The 19,599-nt window shown below is 34.4% G+C and overlaps 1 protein-coding gene across 4 annotated transcripts in view; it reads left to right on the top strand.

Annotated features, from left to right (window-relative positions):
* Positions 1–19,599, top strand: part of LRRC7 (leucine rich repeat containing 7) — a 575,718-nt gene that overhangs the window by 279,022 nt on the left and 277,097 nt on the right. For all 4 annotated transcript variants that reach the window (XM_043877735.1, XM_043877734.1, XM_043877736.1 and 1 more), the window contains exons 5-6: positions 2,817–2,895; positions 17,712–17,801. In XM_043877735.1, coding sequence (XP_043733670.1) covers positions 2,817–2,895; positions 17,712–17,801 — 169 coding nt within the window. The remainder of the gene's footprint in view (positions 1–2,816; positions 2,896–17,711; positions 17,802–19,599) is intronic.

Here is a 19,599-nt window from a genome sequence, read left to right as displayed (position 1 = left end):
TTTTCTCTTCTAACTTTTGTAGGGCCTCTTACAGTCATTCTTCAGGAAGTATGAGGGATGAGTTCCAGAAGCCCTGTGGATACCAAAATCCAAAGGTGCTCAAGTCCCATATATAAAGTGGTGGGATATTTACATGCAACCTATGCTCAGAAGCAGAAGATATTAAGTAGAGGTGGCAAGAATATAAAATGGTGGGATATTTACATGTAACCTATGTAACAGAAGCAGAAGATATTAAGAAGAGGTGGCAAGAATACACAGAAGAACAGTACAAAGATCTTCATGACCCAGATAATCATGTTGGAGTGATCACCAACCTAGAGACAGACATCCTGGAATGAAAAGTCAAGTGGGTCTTAGGAAAGCACCACTACAAACAAAGCTAGTGGAGGTGATAGAATTCCAGTTGAGCTATTTCAAATCCTAAAAGGTGATGCTGTGAAAATGCTGCTCTCAATATGCCAGCAAATTTGGAAAATTCGGCCATGATCACAGGACTGGAAAAGGTCAGTTTTCATTCAAATCCCAGAGAAAGGCAATGCCAAAGAATGCTCCAACTACTGCACAATTGCACTCACCTCACATGCCAGTAAAGTAATGATCGAAATCCTCCAAGCCAGGCTTCAGTAGTACGTGAACCATGAACTTGCAGATGTTCAAGCTAGTTTTAGAAAAGGCAGAAGAACCAGAGATCAAATTGCCAACATCCACTGGATCATCAAAAAAGCAAGACAGTTCCAGAAAAACATCTACTTCTGCTTTATTGAATCTGCCAAAGCCTTTGACTGTGTGGACCACAACAAACTGTGGAAAATTCTGAAAGAGATGGGAATACCAGACCACCTGACCTGTCTCTTGAGAAATCTGTATGCAGGTCAGGAAGCTACAGTTAGAACTGGACATGGAACAACAGACTGGTTCCAAATCAGGAAAGGAGTACATCAAGGCTGTATATTGTAACCCTGCTTATTTAACTGATATGCAGAGTACATCATGAGAAATGCTGGGCTGGATGAAGCACAAGCTGGAATCAAGATTGCTGGAAGAAATATCAATAACCTCAGATATTCAGATGACACCACCCTTATGGCAGGAAGTGAAGAAAATTAAAGAACCTCTTGATGAAAGTGAAAGAGTAGAGGGAAAAAGTTGGCTTAAAACTCAACATTCAAAAAACTAAGATCATGGCATCTGGTCCCATCATTTCATGGCTAATAGATGGGGAAACAGTGTCAGACTTTATTTTTTTGGGCTCCAATATCACTGCATATGGTGACTGCAGCCATGAAATTAAAAGATGCTTGCTCCTTGGTCATAATTTCTTCCAATCTAGATAGCATATTAAAAAGCAGAGACATTACTTTGCCATCAAAGGTCTGTTTAGTCAAAGCTATGGTTTTTCCAGTAATTATGTATGGATGTGAAAGTTGTACTATAAAGAGAGCTGAGTGCCAAAGAATTGATGCTTTTGAACTGTGGTGTTGGAGAAGACTCTTGAGAGTCCCTTGGACTGCAAGGAGATCCAACCAGTCAGTCCTGAAGGAAATCAGTCCTGAGTATTCATTGTAAGGACTGATGCTGAAACTAAAACTCCAAATACTTTGACCACCTGCTGTGAAGAACTGACTGATTTGAAAAGACTCTGATGCTGGGGAAGATGAAAAGCAGGAGGAAAAGGGGACGACAGAGGATGACATGGTTGGATGGCATCACCAACTCAATGGACATGAGTTTGAGTAAACTTCAGGAGTTGGTGATGGACAGGGAGGCTTGGTGTGCTGCAGTCCATAGGGTTGCAGTCGGATACAACTGAGCAACTCAACTGAACTTATACACATCCACCTGTGTACTAAGTCATCTCTAGATTACTTATAATACTTAATGAGATATAAAGGCTATGTAAATAGTTGCCAGTGTGTAGCAAATTTGAGTTTTGCTTTATGGAAAGTTCTGAGGTTTTATTAAAAAAATAATATTTCCTACCTGCTCTGTGTTAATCCATCAATGTGGAACTCATGGTTATGGAGGCCAACTATTTGTTTAACTCATTTTTATCAACTGATTATAACACCTACCGCATCTTTTATTCCTCTGACTATTACATTTATGGATTACATTGTGGCTTACTGATTTTGAGTAAGAAAAATTCGTGTTTTTTTGTCACAAAGCTAACAGCACAGCTGTGACAGCAGATGAGCAGTTCTCCAAGGGCAATCAGCCAGCTGGCTACCTCAGAGACTCCAGAGAGGATCCCAGGAAGGGCTGCTCACCTAGTCACCCTCTCAGGCAGATGTAGAGCTGCACTGTCTGCCAGCTAGGAAGAGTTGCATAAAATGTGTTAGGGCTTCTGAATAGTTTGGTGATATCTATTCATTTATGATTTTTCCTTAGGTGTCTTTCCATTGTGCATGTTCAGTCTTCCCAATTTTATAAAATGAGGGAGCAAGCAAAGATTTTATTTTGTTTTCTTATATCTGCTGGTTTCCCCTTCCTTTGCTAGTTTCTATGATAACTGGATAAGCCCAACGATTTTTTTTTCTTTAGATTAGTAAATAGCCAAGATCCATCTTATACTAAATTTTTCTCAGTTTTTGTCTAATTTCCAATTATTACTTCATAAAATATAACTTAGTGTTCACATTTTATTTTTGAAAGTATACGTTTTATTTTTAAAAGTACTAGATGACTCTAATGTATTATTAAGTTTTTATTCTTACTTTATGATTATCAGTATGGTGTTTACACTATGTATTTATTTATTCTTAATAATAAACTATAGTTTAGTATATTTTCATGTACTCTTTTTCTAATTTTAGGTGTACAAGAATTTCCAGAAAACATAAAGTGCTGTAAGTGTTTAACAATTATTGAAGCCAGTGTCAATCCCATTTCTAAGTGAGTATGAGTCACCACATTTTATTTATTTTTGTGTTTCCAGGGGTAAAAGAATAAAGATAAAAGAAACTCATATAATAAATGAATTTTAAATGCTGTGTTTAAAATTCAATTTAATAGAATATTGGTAAAGGAATAATCAAATCACAATAGTTCAACACAAGATGATTAAAGCATTACTGAGTAAGAATGAAGGCCTAATTGACACAAGAAGGCATTACTTTACAGCAAACTATATCATTTTTGTGGCTCTCAGGTGACATTCCATGGAAAAGCACCAAAACTAAGAAAACAGTTATTAGTTGTGGTCACGCTGACAAATTAGCATCAAGGTTCTGATGAAAGTTCAAGAAAGTACATGATTGTAAGGTGCATGAAATTAGCTGATAATGTGGTTCAAGGAAAATGAATTAAGTATGATCAGAAAAAGGGACTATTTAGTACCAGTGATTACATGAAGAGGGAAAAATATAATTATATGAGGATAGCCAATTGGAAGATATGGATAATAAAGATGCTGTGAACAGAAGTAGGGTATTTGTGTGTTACGATCTGTTAGTAGAGCAATGCCATGGGAAAGTGAAATTCAGCATGTGACCATGTTTCAAATTACAATTATGTCATAGTGATAGAGTGTACTGTGGAATAAAATAGATCAAGAAACTATGACATGAATGGCTTCGATGAGTCATGAACCTGAATGTTAAAGTTATTTAACCATGAAAGTGAATGTAAAATCTAGAAAGTCTACTGAAAGGTGTAGTAATATTTGGAAGTGGTTGAATTTATTTGGTGGTGTTGGGATAAAGGTAATGAGTTGCAAAGTAAGACTGGTATTTTAATTATACAAAAACTGACAGAAAGATTTGAGAAAATTCCTTCAGTACTTTGTCCACATAGAGAAAGGGAGACAGGGAGAAACTAAAGTTCAATTAATCAATCTAGTGTTTCCAGAAGAAGACAAAAGAAGTGTATCAAAAGGCATTTAACGGGAAATTTTTCTCCAGTAGCATTGAAGAGAGGTAGTAATGGGGATGGTTTCTCTATTGATCATAAAAAGAGGACGTGAGTAAGACTAGAAATGAAATAGAACGTAAAAAGATACGTTTAGATGAGGCTTTTTACAGTGAATAGTTTGTGAAATAATTTGAGGCCTTTAGTAGAAAGTGTGGAGCATTAAGGAACAAACTATGATTGAAAGATACAAATTCTCTACATCAAATGTAAAATATGATGGAGAAAAAAATTCGAAAAGTATTCCTCAAAAAACTTAGACCAAAATGCAACTTTCTCATAAAGAAATAATAATGCTGACTTATCACAATAAGACCATAAATATGTCCTTGACTTAAGTCATAATCCAGGGCAGATGATGAATTGTTTTGATTTCTAGTTCTTTAATTCTAACAGCTCATTGTATTTAGTAATCATCATCAGGTCTTTGGGAGTAGAAGTCAGATAATAAATTACAAAAGCTTAAAATCTATAGTTTTATTGGCTATGTCTCTGAATTCCTTTCATATATTTAACTTTTGAAAAGAAAATGAATATAACCAATTTCATCATAAAATGTCTAACATTAAAAGCAAGTTTGAGAATTCATTAAAAAAATTACTCAAAAGTCAATTTAGGGAAAAAAATTACTCAAAAGAAAATCAAATTCCCATGGTTTTGCCTTTCCCAAAATATCGTATAAATAGTGCCATACTTTGTATGTTTTTACTTAACACAGTGATTTTAAGGTTTATTCCTGCCATTTCAAGAATTGTACTACATTCCCATTTATTTCTAGGTAGAATTCTTTTGTATGAATATAGCACAGGTTGTTTATATATTCCTCAGTGGATAGATATTTAAGTTGTTTCTAGTTGGGAGCTATTATGAATAAAGTAGCTATAAGCATTTCTGTACTGGTGTTTGTGTAAGCATCTGTTTTCACTTCTACTAAGTGAACACATAGGAGTAGTCTTCTGCGTAGTGAGGTACGTGTGTGTATCACCTTATAAGAAATTTGCAAACTGTTTTCAAAATAGCTATTTCATTGTGCATTCCCATCAGCATCTATTAGGTTTTCCATTATTCCTTATTATTGTCAGAATTTGATACAATCAGTTGTTTAATTTTTTTTTTATTTTAGCCATTCTAGTAGATACAGTATCTCTTTGTATAACTCACTGAAGTTTTAATTTACAAAATCAAATTAGTATCTTTTCTTGTATTTCTTTAAAATATTATTGCTTCTTTGATAAAAGTTCAGATTTTTTTTCATATTTATTGAGTTCTCTTTAATATTGAATTATAGAAATTCTTTATAAATTCTGGCTAAAAATCAGATACTTTTAGTCAGAATTTAATTTGATTTTAAAACTGCAAATATTTGCTGTTAAGACTTATCTTTGCACTTCCTGAACAGTGACTTTCAAAGATCAAAAGATTTTCATTTTGATGAGGCCCTATTTATAATTTTTTATTATTTATTCTTCTTGTCCCTATCTAAGAGATCTTTACTACTGATAAATCATAGTTATAAAGATTTTCCCCTAAGGTTTCCTTTGGAACTTTTGTAGTTTTGATTTTACAGTTAGGTCTGTGATCTATTTAAAGTTGCTTTTTGTTTATATGTATGGTGTGTGTGTGTGTTATGCTTCTCTTTTTTCTTTATTTATTGCATTTTATTTGTTCCAGTACCATTTGTTGAAAATTTTATCCTTTTTTGTAAATAAAATTATCTGAGTATCTGTTTTGTAAGTCAGTTGATCATATGTGTTTGGATCCATTTCTGGATTCTCTATTTTTATGTTAATCTATATGCCTCTCCTAATACCAATTTTATACTATCTCAATTACTGTAGCTTTGTAATAACTCACACAGTCAGGTAATGTGAGTCCTTCAACCTTCTTCTTTATCAAATTATTTGGGCTCTTCTATTCCCTTTGCTTTCCATATATTTTTTTAATCAGCTTGCCAGTTTCTACAAAAATATGAAAACCTTATGGAATTTTGATAATGGTTGTATTGAATCTGTAGATAAATTTGGGCAGAATTGGCATGTCAAAAATACTGAGTATTCCTTTCGCTAAACATAATGCATATCTATTTTACTCCAAGTATTTCATGTTTGGGGGTAGTTATAAATGATTTTTCTATCACAAAAATACAATTGATTGTTGTATGTTGACCTTAAATCCTGCAACTTTAATAGATTCATTTAATGGTACTAATAAATATTTTGTAGATTTGTGAGAGAAAGCATGCAATTTTCTAGTAGATCATCATGTCACCTGAGAATAGAGACGGTTTTATTTCATTCTTCCCAGTCTATAATTCATTAATTTATTTATTTAGCCTTATTGTCCTGGCTAGGATCTCCTGTATAACGTTGAACAGAAGAGGTGAAAACAGTCACCATTGCCTTGTTCTCAATCTTAAGGAGACAGCATTTAGACTTTCACCATTATGTATAATAGTTACTTATTTTTTTTAATACATTCCCTTTATCAGGCTGAGGAAATTTTAAATAACCTATTTCTCACTTCCTTTTAAGCTCTTACCAACAGGGCTCTCAAAACTTAGATTCCTACTCTCAAACTTTTCAAGAAAAGCTAAGCTTTCTCTATAATGCTCTTAAATAGTTGTGCAGTCTCTGACCACTTCCTGATTCCAAAGCCAGTCCACATTTTTTAGAAATTTACTACAGCAGAATCCCAATTTCAGATACCAAAATGTGTTAGTTTTATAATTCTATACAAGAAATCACCACACACTTAGTAGTTTAAAACAATAAATATTTGTTATCTTTTAGTTTATGTAAGTCAGGAATCTAGGCATGCTATAGCTGGGTTCCCTTTTTGAGATTTTCACCAGGCTACTATCAAGGCAACAGTCAAGCTGTGGTCTCATCTGGAGGCCCAGCTGGAAAAAAATCCATTTTCAACCTATTCAGCTTATTGGCAGAATTCATTTCCTTGCTGTCATAAACCTGTGAGCCCCAGCATTTTTCTGGCTTACAGCTAGAGGCCATTCTTGAATCCTAAATGCTGGTGCAACCCCCAGTCAGGTGACCCTCTCCAGATGTAGTTCACAACACAGCATCTTGTTTCTTTAGGGCCAACAGATGAGTAGAATGAGCATCCTAGTAAGATAGAGGTGTATAACATACTATAGTTTACAGAATGACATCATATTTGTCACAGTCCATTAATAAGAAGCAAATCACAAGTCCTACCAGTACTCAAGAGGAGAAGATTTTGCAAGGGCATAAACTTCTAGGGCTCCAAAATCACTGCAGATAGTGACTGCAGCCATGAAATTAAAGACACTTGCTCCTTGGAAGGGAAGTTATGACCAACCTAGACAGCACATTAAAAAGCAGAGGCATTACTTTGCCAACAGAAGTCCATGTAGTCAAACCTATAGTTTTTCCAGTAGTGATGTATGGATGTGAGAATTGGAACATAAAGAAGGCTGAGTGCTGAAGAATTGATGCATTTGAACTGTGTTGTTGGAGAAGACTCTTGAGAGTTCCTTGGACTGCAAGGAGATAAAACCAGTCAATCCTAAAAGGAATCAATCCTGAATATTCCTTTAAGGGACTGATGCTGAGGCTGAAACTCCAATACTTTGGCAACCTGATGCAAAGAGCTGACTCACTGGAAAAGACCCTTATGCTGGGAAAGATTGAAGGAGGAGAAGGGGATGACAGAAGATGAGATGGTTGGATGGCATCACCAACTCAATGGACACTAGTTTGAGCAAGCTCCAGGAGATGGTGAAGGCCAGGGAAGTCTGGTGTGCTCCAGTCAATGGGGTCACAAAGAGTGTGACACAAATGAGAGGCTGAACAACAACGAAATTTATAGGGGCTTCCCAGGTGGCACTAGTGGCAAAGAATCTGCCTGCCAATGCAAGAGACACAGGAGATATGGGTTTGATCCCACATCTGGCTCAGGTCCCACTTCTGGGTGATTACTCACCCAGAGCCAGACATCCTGGAATGTGAAGTCAAGTTGGCTTTAGGAAGCATCACTATGAACAAAGCTAGTGGAGATGATGGAATTCTAGCTGAGCTAGTTAAAAGCCTAAAAGGTGATGCTGTGAAAGTGCTGCACTCAATATGCCAGCAAATTTGGAAACCTCAACAGTGGCCACAGGACTGGAAGAGGTCACTTTTCATTCCAATCCCAAAGAAAGGCAATGCCAAAGAATGTTCAAATTACCGCACAACTGCACTCATCTCACATGCTAGTAAAATAATGCTCAAAATTCTCCAAGCCAGGCTTCAACAGAACGTGAACCATGAACTTGCAAGTGTTCCAGCTGGATTTAGAAAATGCAGAGGAACCAGAGATCAAATTGCCAACATCTGCTGGATCATCAAAAAAGCAAGAGAGTTCCAAAAAAACATCTATTTCTGCTTTGTTGACTCTGCCAAAGCCTTTGATTGTGTGGACCACACAAACTGTGGAAAATTCTGAAAGAGATGGGAATACCAGACCACCTGACCTGTCTCTTGAGAAATCTGTATGCAGGTCAAGAAACAACAGTTAGAAATGGACATGGAACAACAGACTGGTTCCAAAATGGGAGAGGAGTATGTCAAGGCTATATATTGTCACCCTGCTTATTTAACTTCTATGCAGAGTACATCATGAAAAATGCTGGTCTGGATGAAGCACAAACTGGAATCAAGATTGCCTGGAGAAATATTAACAACCTCAGATATGCAAATGACACCACCCTTATGGCAGAAAGAGAAGAAGTATTAAAGAGCCTCTTGGTGAAAGTGAAAGAGGAGAGTGAAAAAGTTGACTTAAAACTTAACATTCAACTAAGATTGTGGCATCCTGTCCCATCACTTCATGACAAATAGATGGGGAAACAATAAAAACTGTGAGAGACTTTATTTTGGGGGGTCTCCAAAATCATTGCAGTTGGTGACTGTGGCCATGAAATTAAAAGATGCTTACTCTTTGGAAGGAAAGCTATGGCCAACCTAGACAGCATATTAAAAAGCAGAGACATTAATTTGCCAAGAAAAGTCCATCTAGTCAAAGCTATGGTTTTTTCAGTAGTCATGTATGGATGTGAGATTTGGACTATAAAGAAAGCTGAGCACCAAAGAATTGATGCTTTTGAACTGTGGTGTTGGAGAAGACTCTTGAGAGTCCCTTGGACTGCAAGGAGATCAAACCAGTCAATTGTAAAGGAAATCAATCCTGAATATTCATTGGAAGGACTGATGCTGAAGCTGAAACTCCAATACTTTGCCCACCTGATGGGATGATCTGACTCATTGGAAAAGACCCTTATGCTGGCAAAGATTGAAGGCAGGAGGAGAAGGGGATGACAGAAGATGAGATTTTTGGATGGCATCACCGACTCGATGGACGTGAGTTTGAATAAGCTCCGAGAGTTGGTGATGGACAGGGAAGTCCAGAGTGCTGCAGTCCATGGGGTCACAAAGAGTTGGATATGACTGAGTGACTGACTTGAACTGAACTGGATTGGGAAGATCTCCAGGAGTAGGAAATGGCACCACACTCAACTATTCTTGCCAGAAAAATTCCACGGGCAGGGAGACCCAGGGGCTACTGTCCATAGGGCTGCAGAGAGTCCCATACGACTAGCAACGAAGCAGTAGCAGCAGCAAACTGCTAGAGAGATCTTGGGGGCCACCCTAGAATATAGCCATCTTTGATATCTGTTTTGCTCAGAGTTTTTGTTGTCAATAGACATTGAGTTTTGTCAAAGTTTTTGTCTTGTTTTTTTAACATTATATATTGCCACAATGATATAAATAAATTTACCTGAAAAAAAAATAAATTTACCTGGTCATGAAATATTATGCATTTTATAAATGAATGCTTCTGATTTGATAGTATCTTCTAAGGATTTTCCCATCTATATTCATGAGGTATATTAGCCTGAAGTTGTTTTCTTATAATTTCTTTCTCTGGTGTTGGTATCAAGATAAAACTGGCCTCATTAAAATAGTTGGGAAATGTCGTCTTCTATTTCTTGTAAGAAATTGTATAGTATTGAAATTATTTCTTCCCTAAATATTGATGAAATCTGCAAGTGGAGCATTCAAGCCTGAGCTTTTCTTTATGGGAAAGTTTTAATTACAAATTTAATTTCCATAATACCTATAGTGTTATTCAAATTATCTACTTTTCCTTGAATCATTTCTGGTAGTTTGTGTTTTTAAGAATATGTATATTTCATGTTTTCAAAACTTATTGGCATCTTATTCTCCATAATATTATTTTATTAGCCCTTTAATTCTATAAGTTCTCTAGTGATGCTCTCTGTTTTGTGCCTTTTTTCTTTTTTATTTGATCAGTTATACTAGAGTTTTATTAATTTGCTCTATTAAAAATAGATTTGGGTTTCATTTTTCTTTCCTGATTTCTGTTTGTTTTCGTAGATACAAGAAATCTACAAAGTAGTTAAGTCATGAAAACCCTAGAATATGAAAGTTACAGTTTTAAGTGTTATATTACTAGGTTTAGTTTTAGATGTGAACTTTATAGTATAGTCTGAATGCCTTAACCGAGTCAGGGGTGAAAATTATTACAGTAAAATTGAGAATAACAGCTTCTCATTTAAAAAGTTAAGACCATCATTTATTGAGAACCTAGTGTATCTCAGGCTTTTAGATACATTATTTCATTTTTATCTTCACAGAAAATGTGAAGTAGAAAAATATTATCTACATTCCTTTTTACATATGGAAATGCACAAAGATAGTATAAATTCCTGGGTTCCTTTTATTGTATTTCACAAATTATGGGGGAACAGTTTGATTTTGGCTTAAATTGAAAGATACACTTTGAAAAAATTGAACGTTCTTAATGCTCAACAATAAGAAAATTGCTAATATATTATGGTACATCTTCCACATGGATATTAAGATTGTATATAGGATGATTATATGTCTCTGCTCAGGTCTTCCCGGTTTATACCTCATGATGTGGCAAGATTAATAATAGTTCCCTCTAAACTCTCAAAAATGTCCCAGTTTGACTGATAGATTATAGTCACTCTGATTTACAGCAAAGTTGAAAGATATTTACAAAGTAAAGGGAGAAATCATGATACAAGTTTGCAGTGATGTTAAAATAGTTCATTGGAAATTAGATAAAAAATAAATGCATTAAATGAAAATAATAGTTTAAATTGTTTCTGATAATGTTATGTTAATTTTTTTATAACTTTAAGGTTATAAATTAAAATGTTTAGACGCAAAATACCTTCCCAATTAGAGCAGAAGATTTTACTTTGGCTTCTTAATCACAACTTATAGCTCCTAAAGTTTTAATTTGGTTTGACATTCTAATGGAGGTCAAATGCCTGTAATATGTTTTCATTAAACTTCTAAAGTAAACACATTTAGAGAAGAAAAATGTTGAAACAAGGATGTCTGCAGCCAATCTTAATTTGTCTATTCCAACAATAAATTTAGCACTAATAAAAGTATCTAAATTAGTATTCTAGCTAATATTGAAAAATTAGAATAAAAACAATAAAAACAAAAGTAATACAATCACTCCTATTTAGTGAGTCTTTAATATGGAGCAGATAATCATTTAACTCTTTGGAGCAACTCTGAAAGAGGAATTTAGTTTGATCATTTTACAAAAAAAAAGGAAACAGAGTCTTACAAAGATTAAGTAATTTGTAAAAGTCACAGAGATGAATAACTGAAAGAACTGTGGTTAGATTTAGATCTTCCGACATCAATGTCCACGTGCTCAAGCACTAAATATTTTGGGTGTCTGATTCTAATATAATTTATTTATTGTAATTTGAATATGCTACTTTTGATTTAAGCCATTAATAATAAAATGAAAATGTTTCCTTAGAGAGAGAATTATTTATTGGTATATATATTTTTGAAATGCTTTGAACTTTAAAATAAATCTGTCAACTATGAAAAACCAGCAGTTACTCTAGGAACATGAAAGTATTTCATTAGAGTTCACTTTCTTAGTGTAAACTGTTGGATTTCATTGAATATCTTGGAGGAGGATAAAGACAGCCCATGATTTTCATCTTCTTTAAGTTTAACCTAGCTTGCTAAAGAATATCTTCTTCCTCACAGGTTCTTGTGTGTTCCTCCAGAAATGGTGATATTGACAAATGAGACCATTAAAACTACAAACCATACCATAAAGTCAATAATAAATAAAGTTGAATATTTTTTAGCAGATCTACTGACTATATATTTTTCAAATAGTATGTTTTCAAAGTACAATACTAGGTCATTGAGGAGATTTAGAAAATTCCTTCTCCTCAAAGAATGTGTAATTTAGTTCAGGAATAAAAAATTCTTAACACTTGTATAAGCATAATTGTCATAGCATTTTGCTAAATCTATTAATATAATGCTGTGGAGAAGGTGAGGAATAAGGCATTAATTTTGAATCTCAGTGCAGAGTGACCATTCAACAAATTCTTGTGTAAGTAAATTGAAATTAAAAAATATACATGCTATTAAACAAAACATACTGTATAAATATACCCCTTAATTCTGCAGTTTTTAAAAAAGAAAAATTTGATATAAAATGTCAGCACATCTCTGTCTATAAGCAGACTAAAAAAACTATCTTACATTGCATTCTGGTTTTTTCATATAACTTAGTTTTGGCAGTCCAGTCTTGCAGTTGGAATCTGCCCAATGTAGTCAATTCTCAAATCCTTAGAGAAGTGTTCTATGTAACAGCCAGATTTTCCTGCATCATAAACTTTCTCAGAGAAGCAACATAAAGAAATATATTTTTCATCAAAAGAAGTAGTATAAAGTAATATCATTTAGTGCATACATGGGTAAAATAATAGACTAAGGTAAGCTGGGTAGTTCAAGCTGTCCTTATAATTAAAAAATTAGTATTTTTAAGGAATTTTATTTACTAATAGTTATGATGCTTGAACCACAGCACGCCAGGCCTCCCTGTCTATCACCAACTCCTGGAGTTCACCCAAACACATGTCCATCGAGTTGGTGATGCCTTCCAACCATCTCATCCTCTGTGGTCCCCTTCCTCTCCCACCCTCAATCTTTCCCAGCATCAGGGCCTTTTCAAACGACTCAGCTCTTCGCATCAAGCGGCCAAAGTATTGACGTTTCAGCTTCAACATCAGTCCTTCCGATAAACACCCAGGACTGATTTCTTTTAGGATGGAATGGTTAGATCTCCTCACAGTCCAAGGGACTTTCAAGAGTCTTCTCCAACACCACAGTTCAAAAGCATCAATGCTCAGCTTTCTTTATAGTCCAACTCTCACATCCATACTGGAAAAACCATAGCCTTGACTAGGTGGGCCTTTGTTGGCAAAGTAATGTCTCTGCTTTTTAATATGCTATCTAGATTGGTCATAACTTTCCTTCCAAGGAGTAAGCGTCTTTTAATTTTATGGCTGCAGTCACCATCTGCAGTGATTTTGGAGCCCAGAAAAATAAAGTCAATCACTGTTTTCACTCTTTCCCCATCTATTTGCCATGAAGTGATGGGACCGGACACCATGATCTTAGTTTTCTGAATGTTGAGCTTTAAGCCAACTTTTTCACTTTCCTCTTTCACTTTCATCAAGAGGCTCTTTAGTTCTTCTTCACTTTCTTCCATAAAGGTGGTGTCATCTGCATATCTGAGGTTATTGATATTTCTCCTGGCAATCTTGATTCCAGCTTGTGCTTCTTCCAGCCCAGTGTTTCTCATGAAGTACTCTGCATATAAGTTAAATAAGCAGGGTGACAATATATAGCCTTGTCGTACTCCTTTTCCTATTTGGAACCAGTCTGTTGTTCCATGTCCATTTCTAACTGTAGCTTCCTGACCTGCATACAGGTTTCTCAAGAGGCAGGTCAGGTGGTCTGGTATTCCCATCTCTTTCAGAATTTTCCAGTTTCTTGTGATCCACACAGTCAAAGGCTTTGGCACAGTCAATAAAGCAGAAATAGATGTTTTTTTGGAACTCTCTTGCTTTTTTGATGATCCAGCGGATGTTGGCAATTTGATCTCTGGTTCCTCTGTCTTTTCTAAAACCAGCTTGAACATCTGAAGTTCACGGTTCACGTATTGCTGAAGCCTGGCTTGGAGAATTTTAAGCATTACTTTACTAGCATATGAGATGAATGCAATCGTGTGGTAGTTTAAGCATTCTTTGGTACTGCCTTTCTTTGGGATTGGAATGAAAAGTGAGCTTTTCCAGTCCTGTGGCCAATGCTCAGTTTTCCAAATTTGCTGGCATATTGAGTGCAGCACTTTCACAGCATCATCTTTCAGGATTTGAAATAGGTCAACTGGAATTCCATCATCTCCACTAGCTTTGTTCGTAGTGATGCTTCCTAAGGCCCACCTGACTTCACATTCCAGGATGTCTGGCTCTAGGTGAGTGATCACACCATCATGATTATCTGTGTCACGAAGATATTTTTTGTACAGTTCTTCTATCACCTCTTCTTAATATCTTCTGCTTCTGTTATGTCCATGCCATTTCTGTCCTTTATTGAGCCCATCTTTGGCTGAAAAATGTTTCCTTAGTATCTCTAATTTTCCTGAAGAGATCTCTAGTCTTTCTCATTCTATTGTTTTCCTCTTATTTCTTTGCATTGATCGCTGAGGAAGGCTTTCTTATCTCTCCTTGCTATTCTTTGGAACTCTGCATTCAAATGGGTATATCTTTCCTTTTCTCCTTTGCTTTTCACTTCTCTTCTTTTCACAGCTGTTTGTAAGTCCTCCTCAGACAGCCATTTTGCTCTTTTGCATTTCTTTTTCTTGGGGATGGTCTTAATTCCTGTCTCCTGTACAATGTCACAAACCTCCGTCCATAGTCACCAGGTACTCTATCAGATCTAGTCCTTAAATCTATTTCTCACTTCCATTGTATAATCATAAGGGATTTGATTTAGGTCATACCTAAATGGTCTAGTGGTTTTCTCCACTTTCTTCAACTTCAGTCTGAATTTGGCAATGAGTTCATGATCTGAGCCATAGTCAGCTCCCGGTCTTGTTTTTGCTGACTGCATAGAGCTTCTCCATCTGTGGCTGCAAAGAATATAATCAATCTGGTTTCGGTGTCGACCATCTGTGATGTCCATGTGTAGAGCCTTTTCTTGTGTTGTTGGAAGAGGGTGTTTTCTATGAACACAACTGAGCAACTGAACTGAACTGAACTGAATGATGTTAACACAACATTTTAGATCAAAGGTTTTAGCATTCTTCTCATTTTACACATATTAATCTTCTTTTTTTCAGAAATCATAAATGATTTCTTTTCTTGAATGATTATAGGAACCAAAAGAACATCAAATTAAAATAGTAGTTAAATTGAATTGTAATCTGTTGAATATCTGTACCATTTTCATGAAGACTATTATACTACCAGGATATGAGTTCTAAAGTAGTTAAGGAAGAAAAACATAGAGAAAATGAAGATCTCCAGTATATTCTTTTTTACTTTTATAAGATAAAGTGTATGCCTATGAGTCAAGCATCAAATATCCTCTAAAACCTGTCCCCTACTGATACTCTCAAATATTAACTACTAATACTCTTATTCATAAAATATTCTCTCTAGAACCTGTGTTCTCTTTGTAACCCATCTCAGGTGAATTTTTACCTCTTCATTGTAGCTCTCACTTTCCCCAGCTCCTTTTTCCCTCTTTTCTGCTTTTATGAATCCTACCTCCCTTTGGAAGCATATTTATGGAAGCATCCTCTAAGAAGTCATATACAAACAATCCAGCTCCAAAATACAAAGTGAAGCAGGATGTTTATAGCAAAAATAATCCATGTAAGATCAGTGTCGTAATAGCATATAAACAATTCCTACTGAGTTGCTATAGAAATATTAATTGTGTTTAGTTTTGGGTTCCTCAGAAGAAAAGTTTAGAAAAGAATTCAAGCAATATATTTAGAAAATGATATCAGGAAATATCAATTAAGGATATGTTATCAAGCTATTTACTAGTATGGACACTGGACCTTAAGCTTTCTGGGGATCTCTGGGAAGGAGTTTAAACACACATCACAGATTTGGGTGAGAGAGCTGAGGTATTTATACTCCTGCTAATCATTAGGTGAGAGCTAGTCATAAAGATGTTAATCTCTTCTAACCAGCAATATAGCTTAAGTAATCTCTTGTACACCAGAATATATGTTCAAAAATAAATAGAATATATAATAGAGATACAAACAAAAACTAGAAACAACTGTAATGTTCAATTAGATGAAGAATGATTTATAAATTGTGATATATTCATACAATGAAATACCATGGCATGGTGATCAGTCTTCTATATCAAAATGAATGAATTTCACTTAACTAATGAGTTATTTAATAATGTGAATTATTATAAATCCCATAAAAATATTCATAGTGTGATTTGATTTAAATAATATTAAAAAAAAAAAACACATGACTTTTTTTCAGGGATTTAAATAGGTGTGGTAAAACTCCTTAAAAAACAGAAAAGTAACCATCATTTAGGAATTTGTGGAGCAAATAGAAAGATGTAGTCAGGGAGGGACAGCCAGAGGGTTTTAAAGATACTGGTTCTATTTGTTAAATTATATTGTGGGTACACATATACTCTTTTATATACATAAAACATTTCATAACAAAAGACTGGTCTGAGGAAGAGAAACCATGAAATGAAACCTAGATCTAGTGTTCCAGGAGTAGGAAGAAGTGCAGGGAAAGTAGTATGGTAGAAGCCCAGAAAGAGAGGACAATTAGTGATGACAACTGTTGCTGGGCAGTGTGGGTTATGAAATAAAATGAAATTAATGAAATTGAGATTTAGAGGTCATCAGAGGCTTTGGCGAGTGCAGTTTCAGTAATAGAGTTGGAGTAGATGCCAGAAAGCAATGGCTTGAGGAGTAGTAAAAAGTAGTCAGTAAAGGCAGCTTTTTAAATAATTTTGTCAGTAAATACAAAGAAGGTCATAGGTTGTAATTTGAGGAGAAGGCAAATTTGGACACTGTTTAAAAATATTCTGTGAAAGGGCATAGTCTTGTCTAAAGTGTAGAAAAAGGCATTAAAATATTTAAATAGAAATTAAATTAATAAAAAGTCAATATCCTTTTACGAAAAATCCTTGAGTTAAATCATTTTGGTAAAAATGATTTAAACATTTCAGGTAATTACTTTATCTCAGTGATAAGATTTTTCCCAAAGGATATTTTCTCAACTTTTAAATGACTTTTTAGAATTCTGTTTATTATTTTAATGTTCTTATTCATTTTTAGTGTGCATGAACCAGGTCAGTTTGAATTATAATGCACGTATCTGTTGGGCCTGCATTAAGGAAATTATCAATTAAGGGACAAAGCACTCTGTCCCTCCTCATACTGGGCACCTTTAGCCACCAGTGTCACAAACTGCACACAACTTCCAATGACTAAGTGAAAGAGTAGGTAACCTTGCCTGACCATACATGTGAGTTTTCTATTGAGAAGAATCATAAATTTGAAATTATAAAAGATAGCATACATCTTGAAATTTCCATGAAAATATCTCACTGGTGTTTATAAGGCTAGGGTAACAGTAAGAAATGATGCCGCTGACTTTGGCAGTGACATAAATCTCCGCATAGGAGAGCAGTGTGGAGGGGTGAATGCCATTTATTTTAATAACAGGCAAAATTTTCAAGCTGTAACAACATGCTCAATAAATTCTTCCATTACTGTGATACCAAAGGAGAGTTGAAAAATGTATTACACTTCTATTTTTTTCTCCTTAGAGATATATATTTTTGCTCTGTTTCTATGGCAACATCCACGCAATGACTAAACCTTTAACTCCTTTCTAGACTCCCTGATGGTTTCACTCAGCTTCTGAATCTGACCCAGCTCTACCTGAATGATGCCTTTCTTGAATTTCTTCCAGCCAATTTTGGAAGGTAAGAATAAGAAATTTAAATGATCAATTTTATTTCACTTAGGTAAGTACTTAACCACCTTCAGTAGGTAAGACTTCAGAAGTGACCCCTGTAATTAAAGATATCCTCACTTTTATCCAATAAATGAGACCATGCCAATTAATGAAACATTTTGGAAAAACTAAAGTAAAATTAAGCCTTTACATGTCATTAATAATCAGATTCCAGATGAGTTAAAGAGTTAAATATTTAAAAAAAATAAAATCAGAAATGATCTGGAAAAATATACATATGTATATTTTTGACACTTGGGTTAGATAATACTTTTATAGCATGGAAAAAAAGTAAAATACCATAAATGGATATATTTGAATACATACATGTCTTTAAAATAAAATAATATTAGAAAATATTTTAAATTTTAAGGTAATAAATAGGAAAATATTTCTACCATATATGGAAGGCAAATTAGATCCTTAACTTACAAAGAATTCTTTCAAAGGAGTATAAGGTTAAGATCTCATTAGAAAAAATGGGTAAATAACATGTGCAAGCAGTTCATAACAAGTGTACAAGTTGAAAACTCAAAAAATGTTTATCATCATAAATAATAAAATAATACAAATTAATATGTGAATAAAGGCCCTTTGTGCTCTAAGCATATCACAGAAACTATAAAACTGTTTAGAGTGTGAGGAAAGATATAACTTCACACTGCTGATGAAATTGCAGAATGTCATGTACTGTGTACAGGGCAGTGTGCTTTAAAATATTTGAAAATATTTATAACCACTGCCTTTGTAATACATTTCTAGAAATGTATCATCATATATCACACGAGGATTTATGGACAAAGATGTTTATCATTATTTACAATATGAAAAACATGGAATCACACATCCATCTAGGAGATTGCTTGAATATATTATGGTACATCCATATAACAATGTAGCAATTTATAATCTTGACTAGAGACATATCTTTTAATTCCTGTGATGTTATGTTTAAAGCTTATCATAACTATATATAAACTGTGCTTCCTATATGAATATGAATATGCAAGAAATAAAAGACAATTTCCTTGAAGGGAAATTATGGAAGATTTTTATTTTCATCTTAAATTTTTCAATATTTTCTAGGTGTTCTAGAGTGAACCTTTTTTCATCTTTATTGAGATATAATTGATATATAGCACTGTATGAACTTAAGGCATACAACATAATAATGACAAATTTATCACAAAATGATTAGCACATTAAATTTAGTTAGCATCGATTACTTTATATAATTATGAAGAAACATTTCCTTGTGATGAAAATTTTTAGAATTTACTCTATTACTTTGAGATATATTGGACACCATATAGCAGTATTAGCTATAGCAATCATGCTATGCGTTACATCTCCAGTATTTACTTATTTTATAAGCATAAGATTGTGTCTTTTGACCACAATCAACCATTTCCCCTTCCCCTACCTCTACCACTGATAACCACAACTCTGACCTCTTTTCTATAGTTATTTTTTTTCTTCTTAGATTTCATATGTGAGATCATAGAGTATTTGTCTTTCCCTGCCCAACTTATTTCACTTAGCATAATGCCCTTAAGGTCCATCCATGTCATTACAAATGGCAGGATATGCTTCTTTTTATGACTGATAATATTCCATCACACACACACACACAGGATTTCTGTATCCATTCATGTGTCAATGGAAGCTTTGTTTCCATATCAAGGCTATTTTAAACATAAAAGATATATCTTAAAAGTTAAGATATTTTAAGTTTTTTGTTAACTGCCTTTTTCTAAGTGAGCATC

The sequence above is a fragment of the Cervus elaphus genome, chromosome 20 (assembly GCF_910594005.1).
Source record: "Cervus elaphus chromosome 20, mCerEla1.1, whole genome shotgun sequence".
Taxonomy (NCBI): domain Eukaryota; kingdom Metazoa; phylum Chordata; class Mammalia; order Artiodactyla; family Cervidae; genus Cervus; species Cervus elaphus.
The sequence above is the reverse complement of the archived record's forward strand: the minus strand, read 5'-3'. Positions and strand labels throughout refer to the sequence as shown.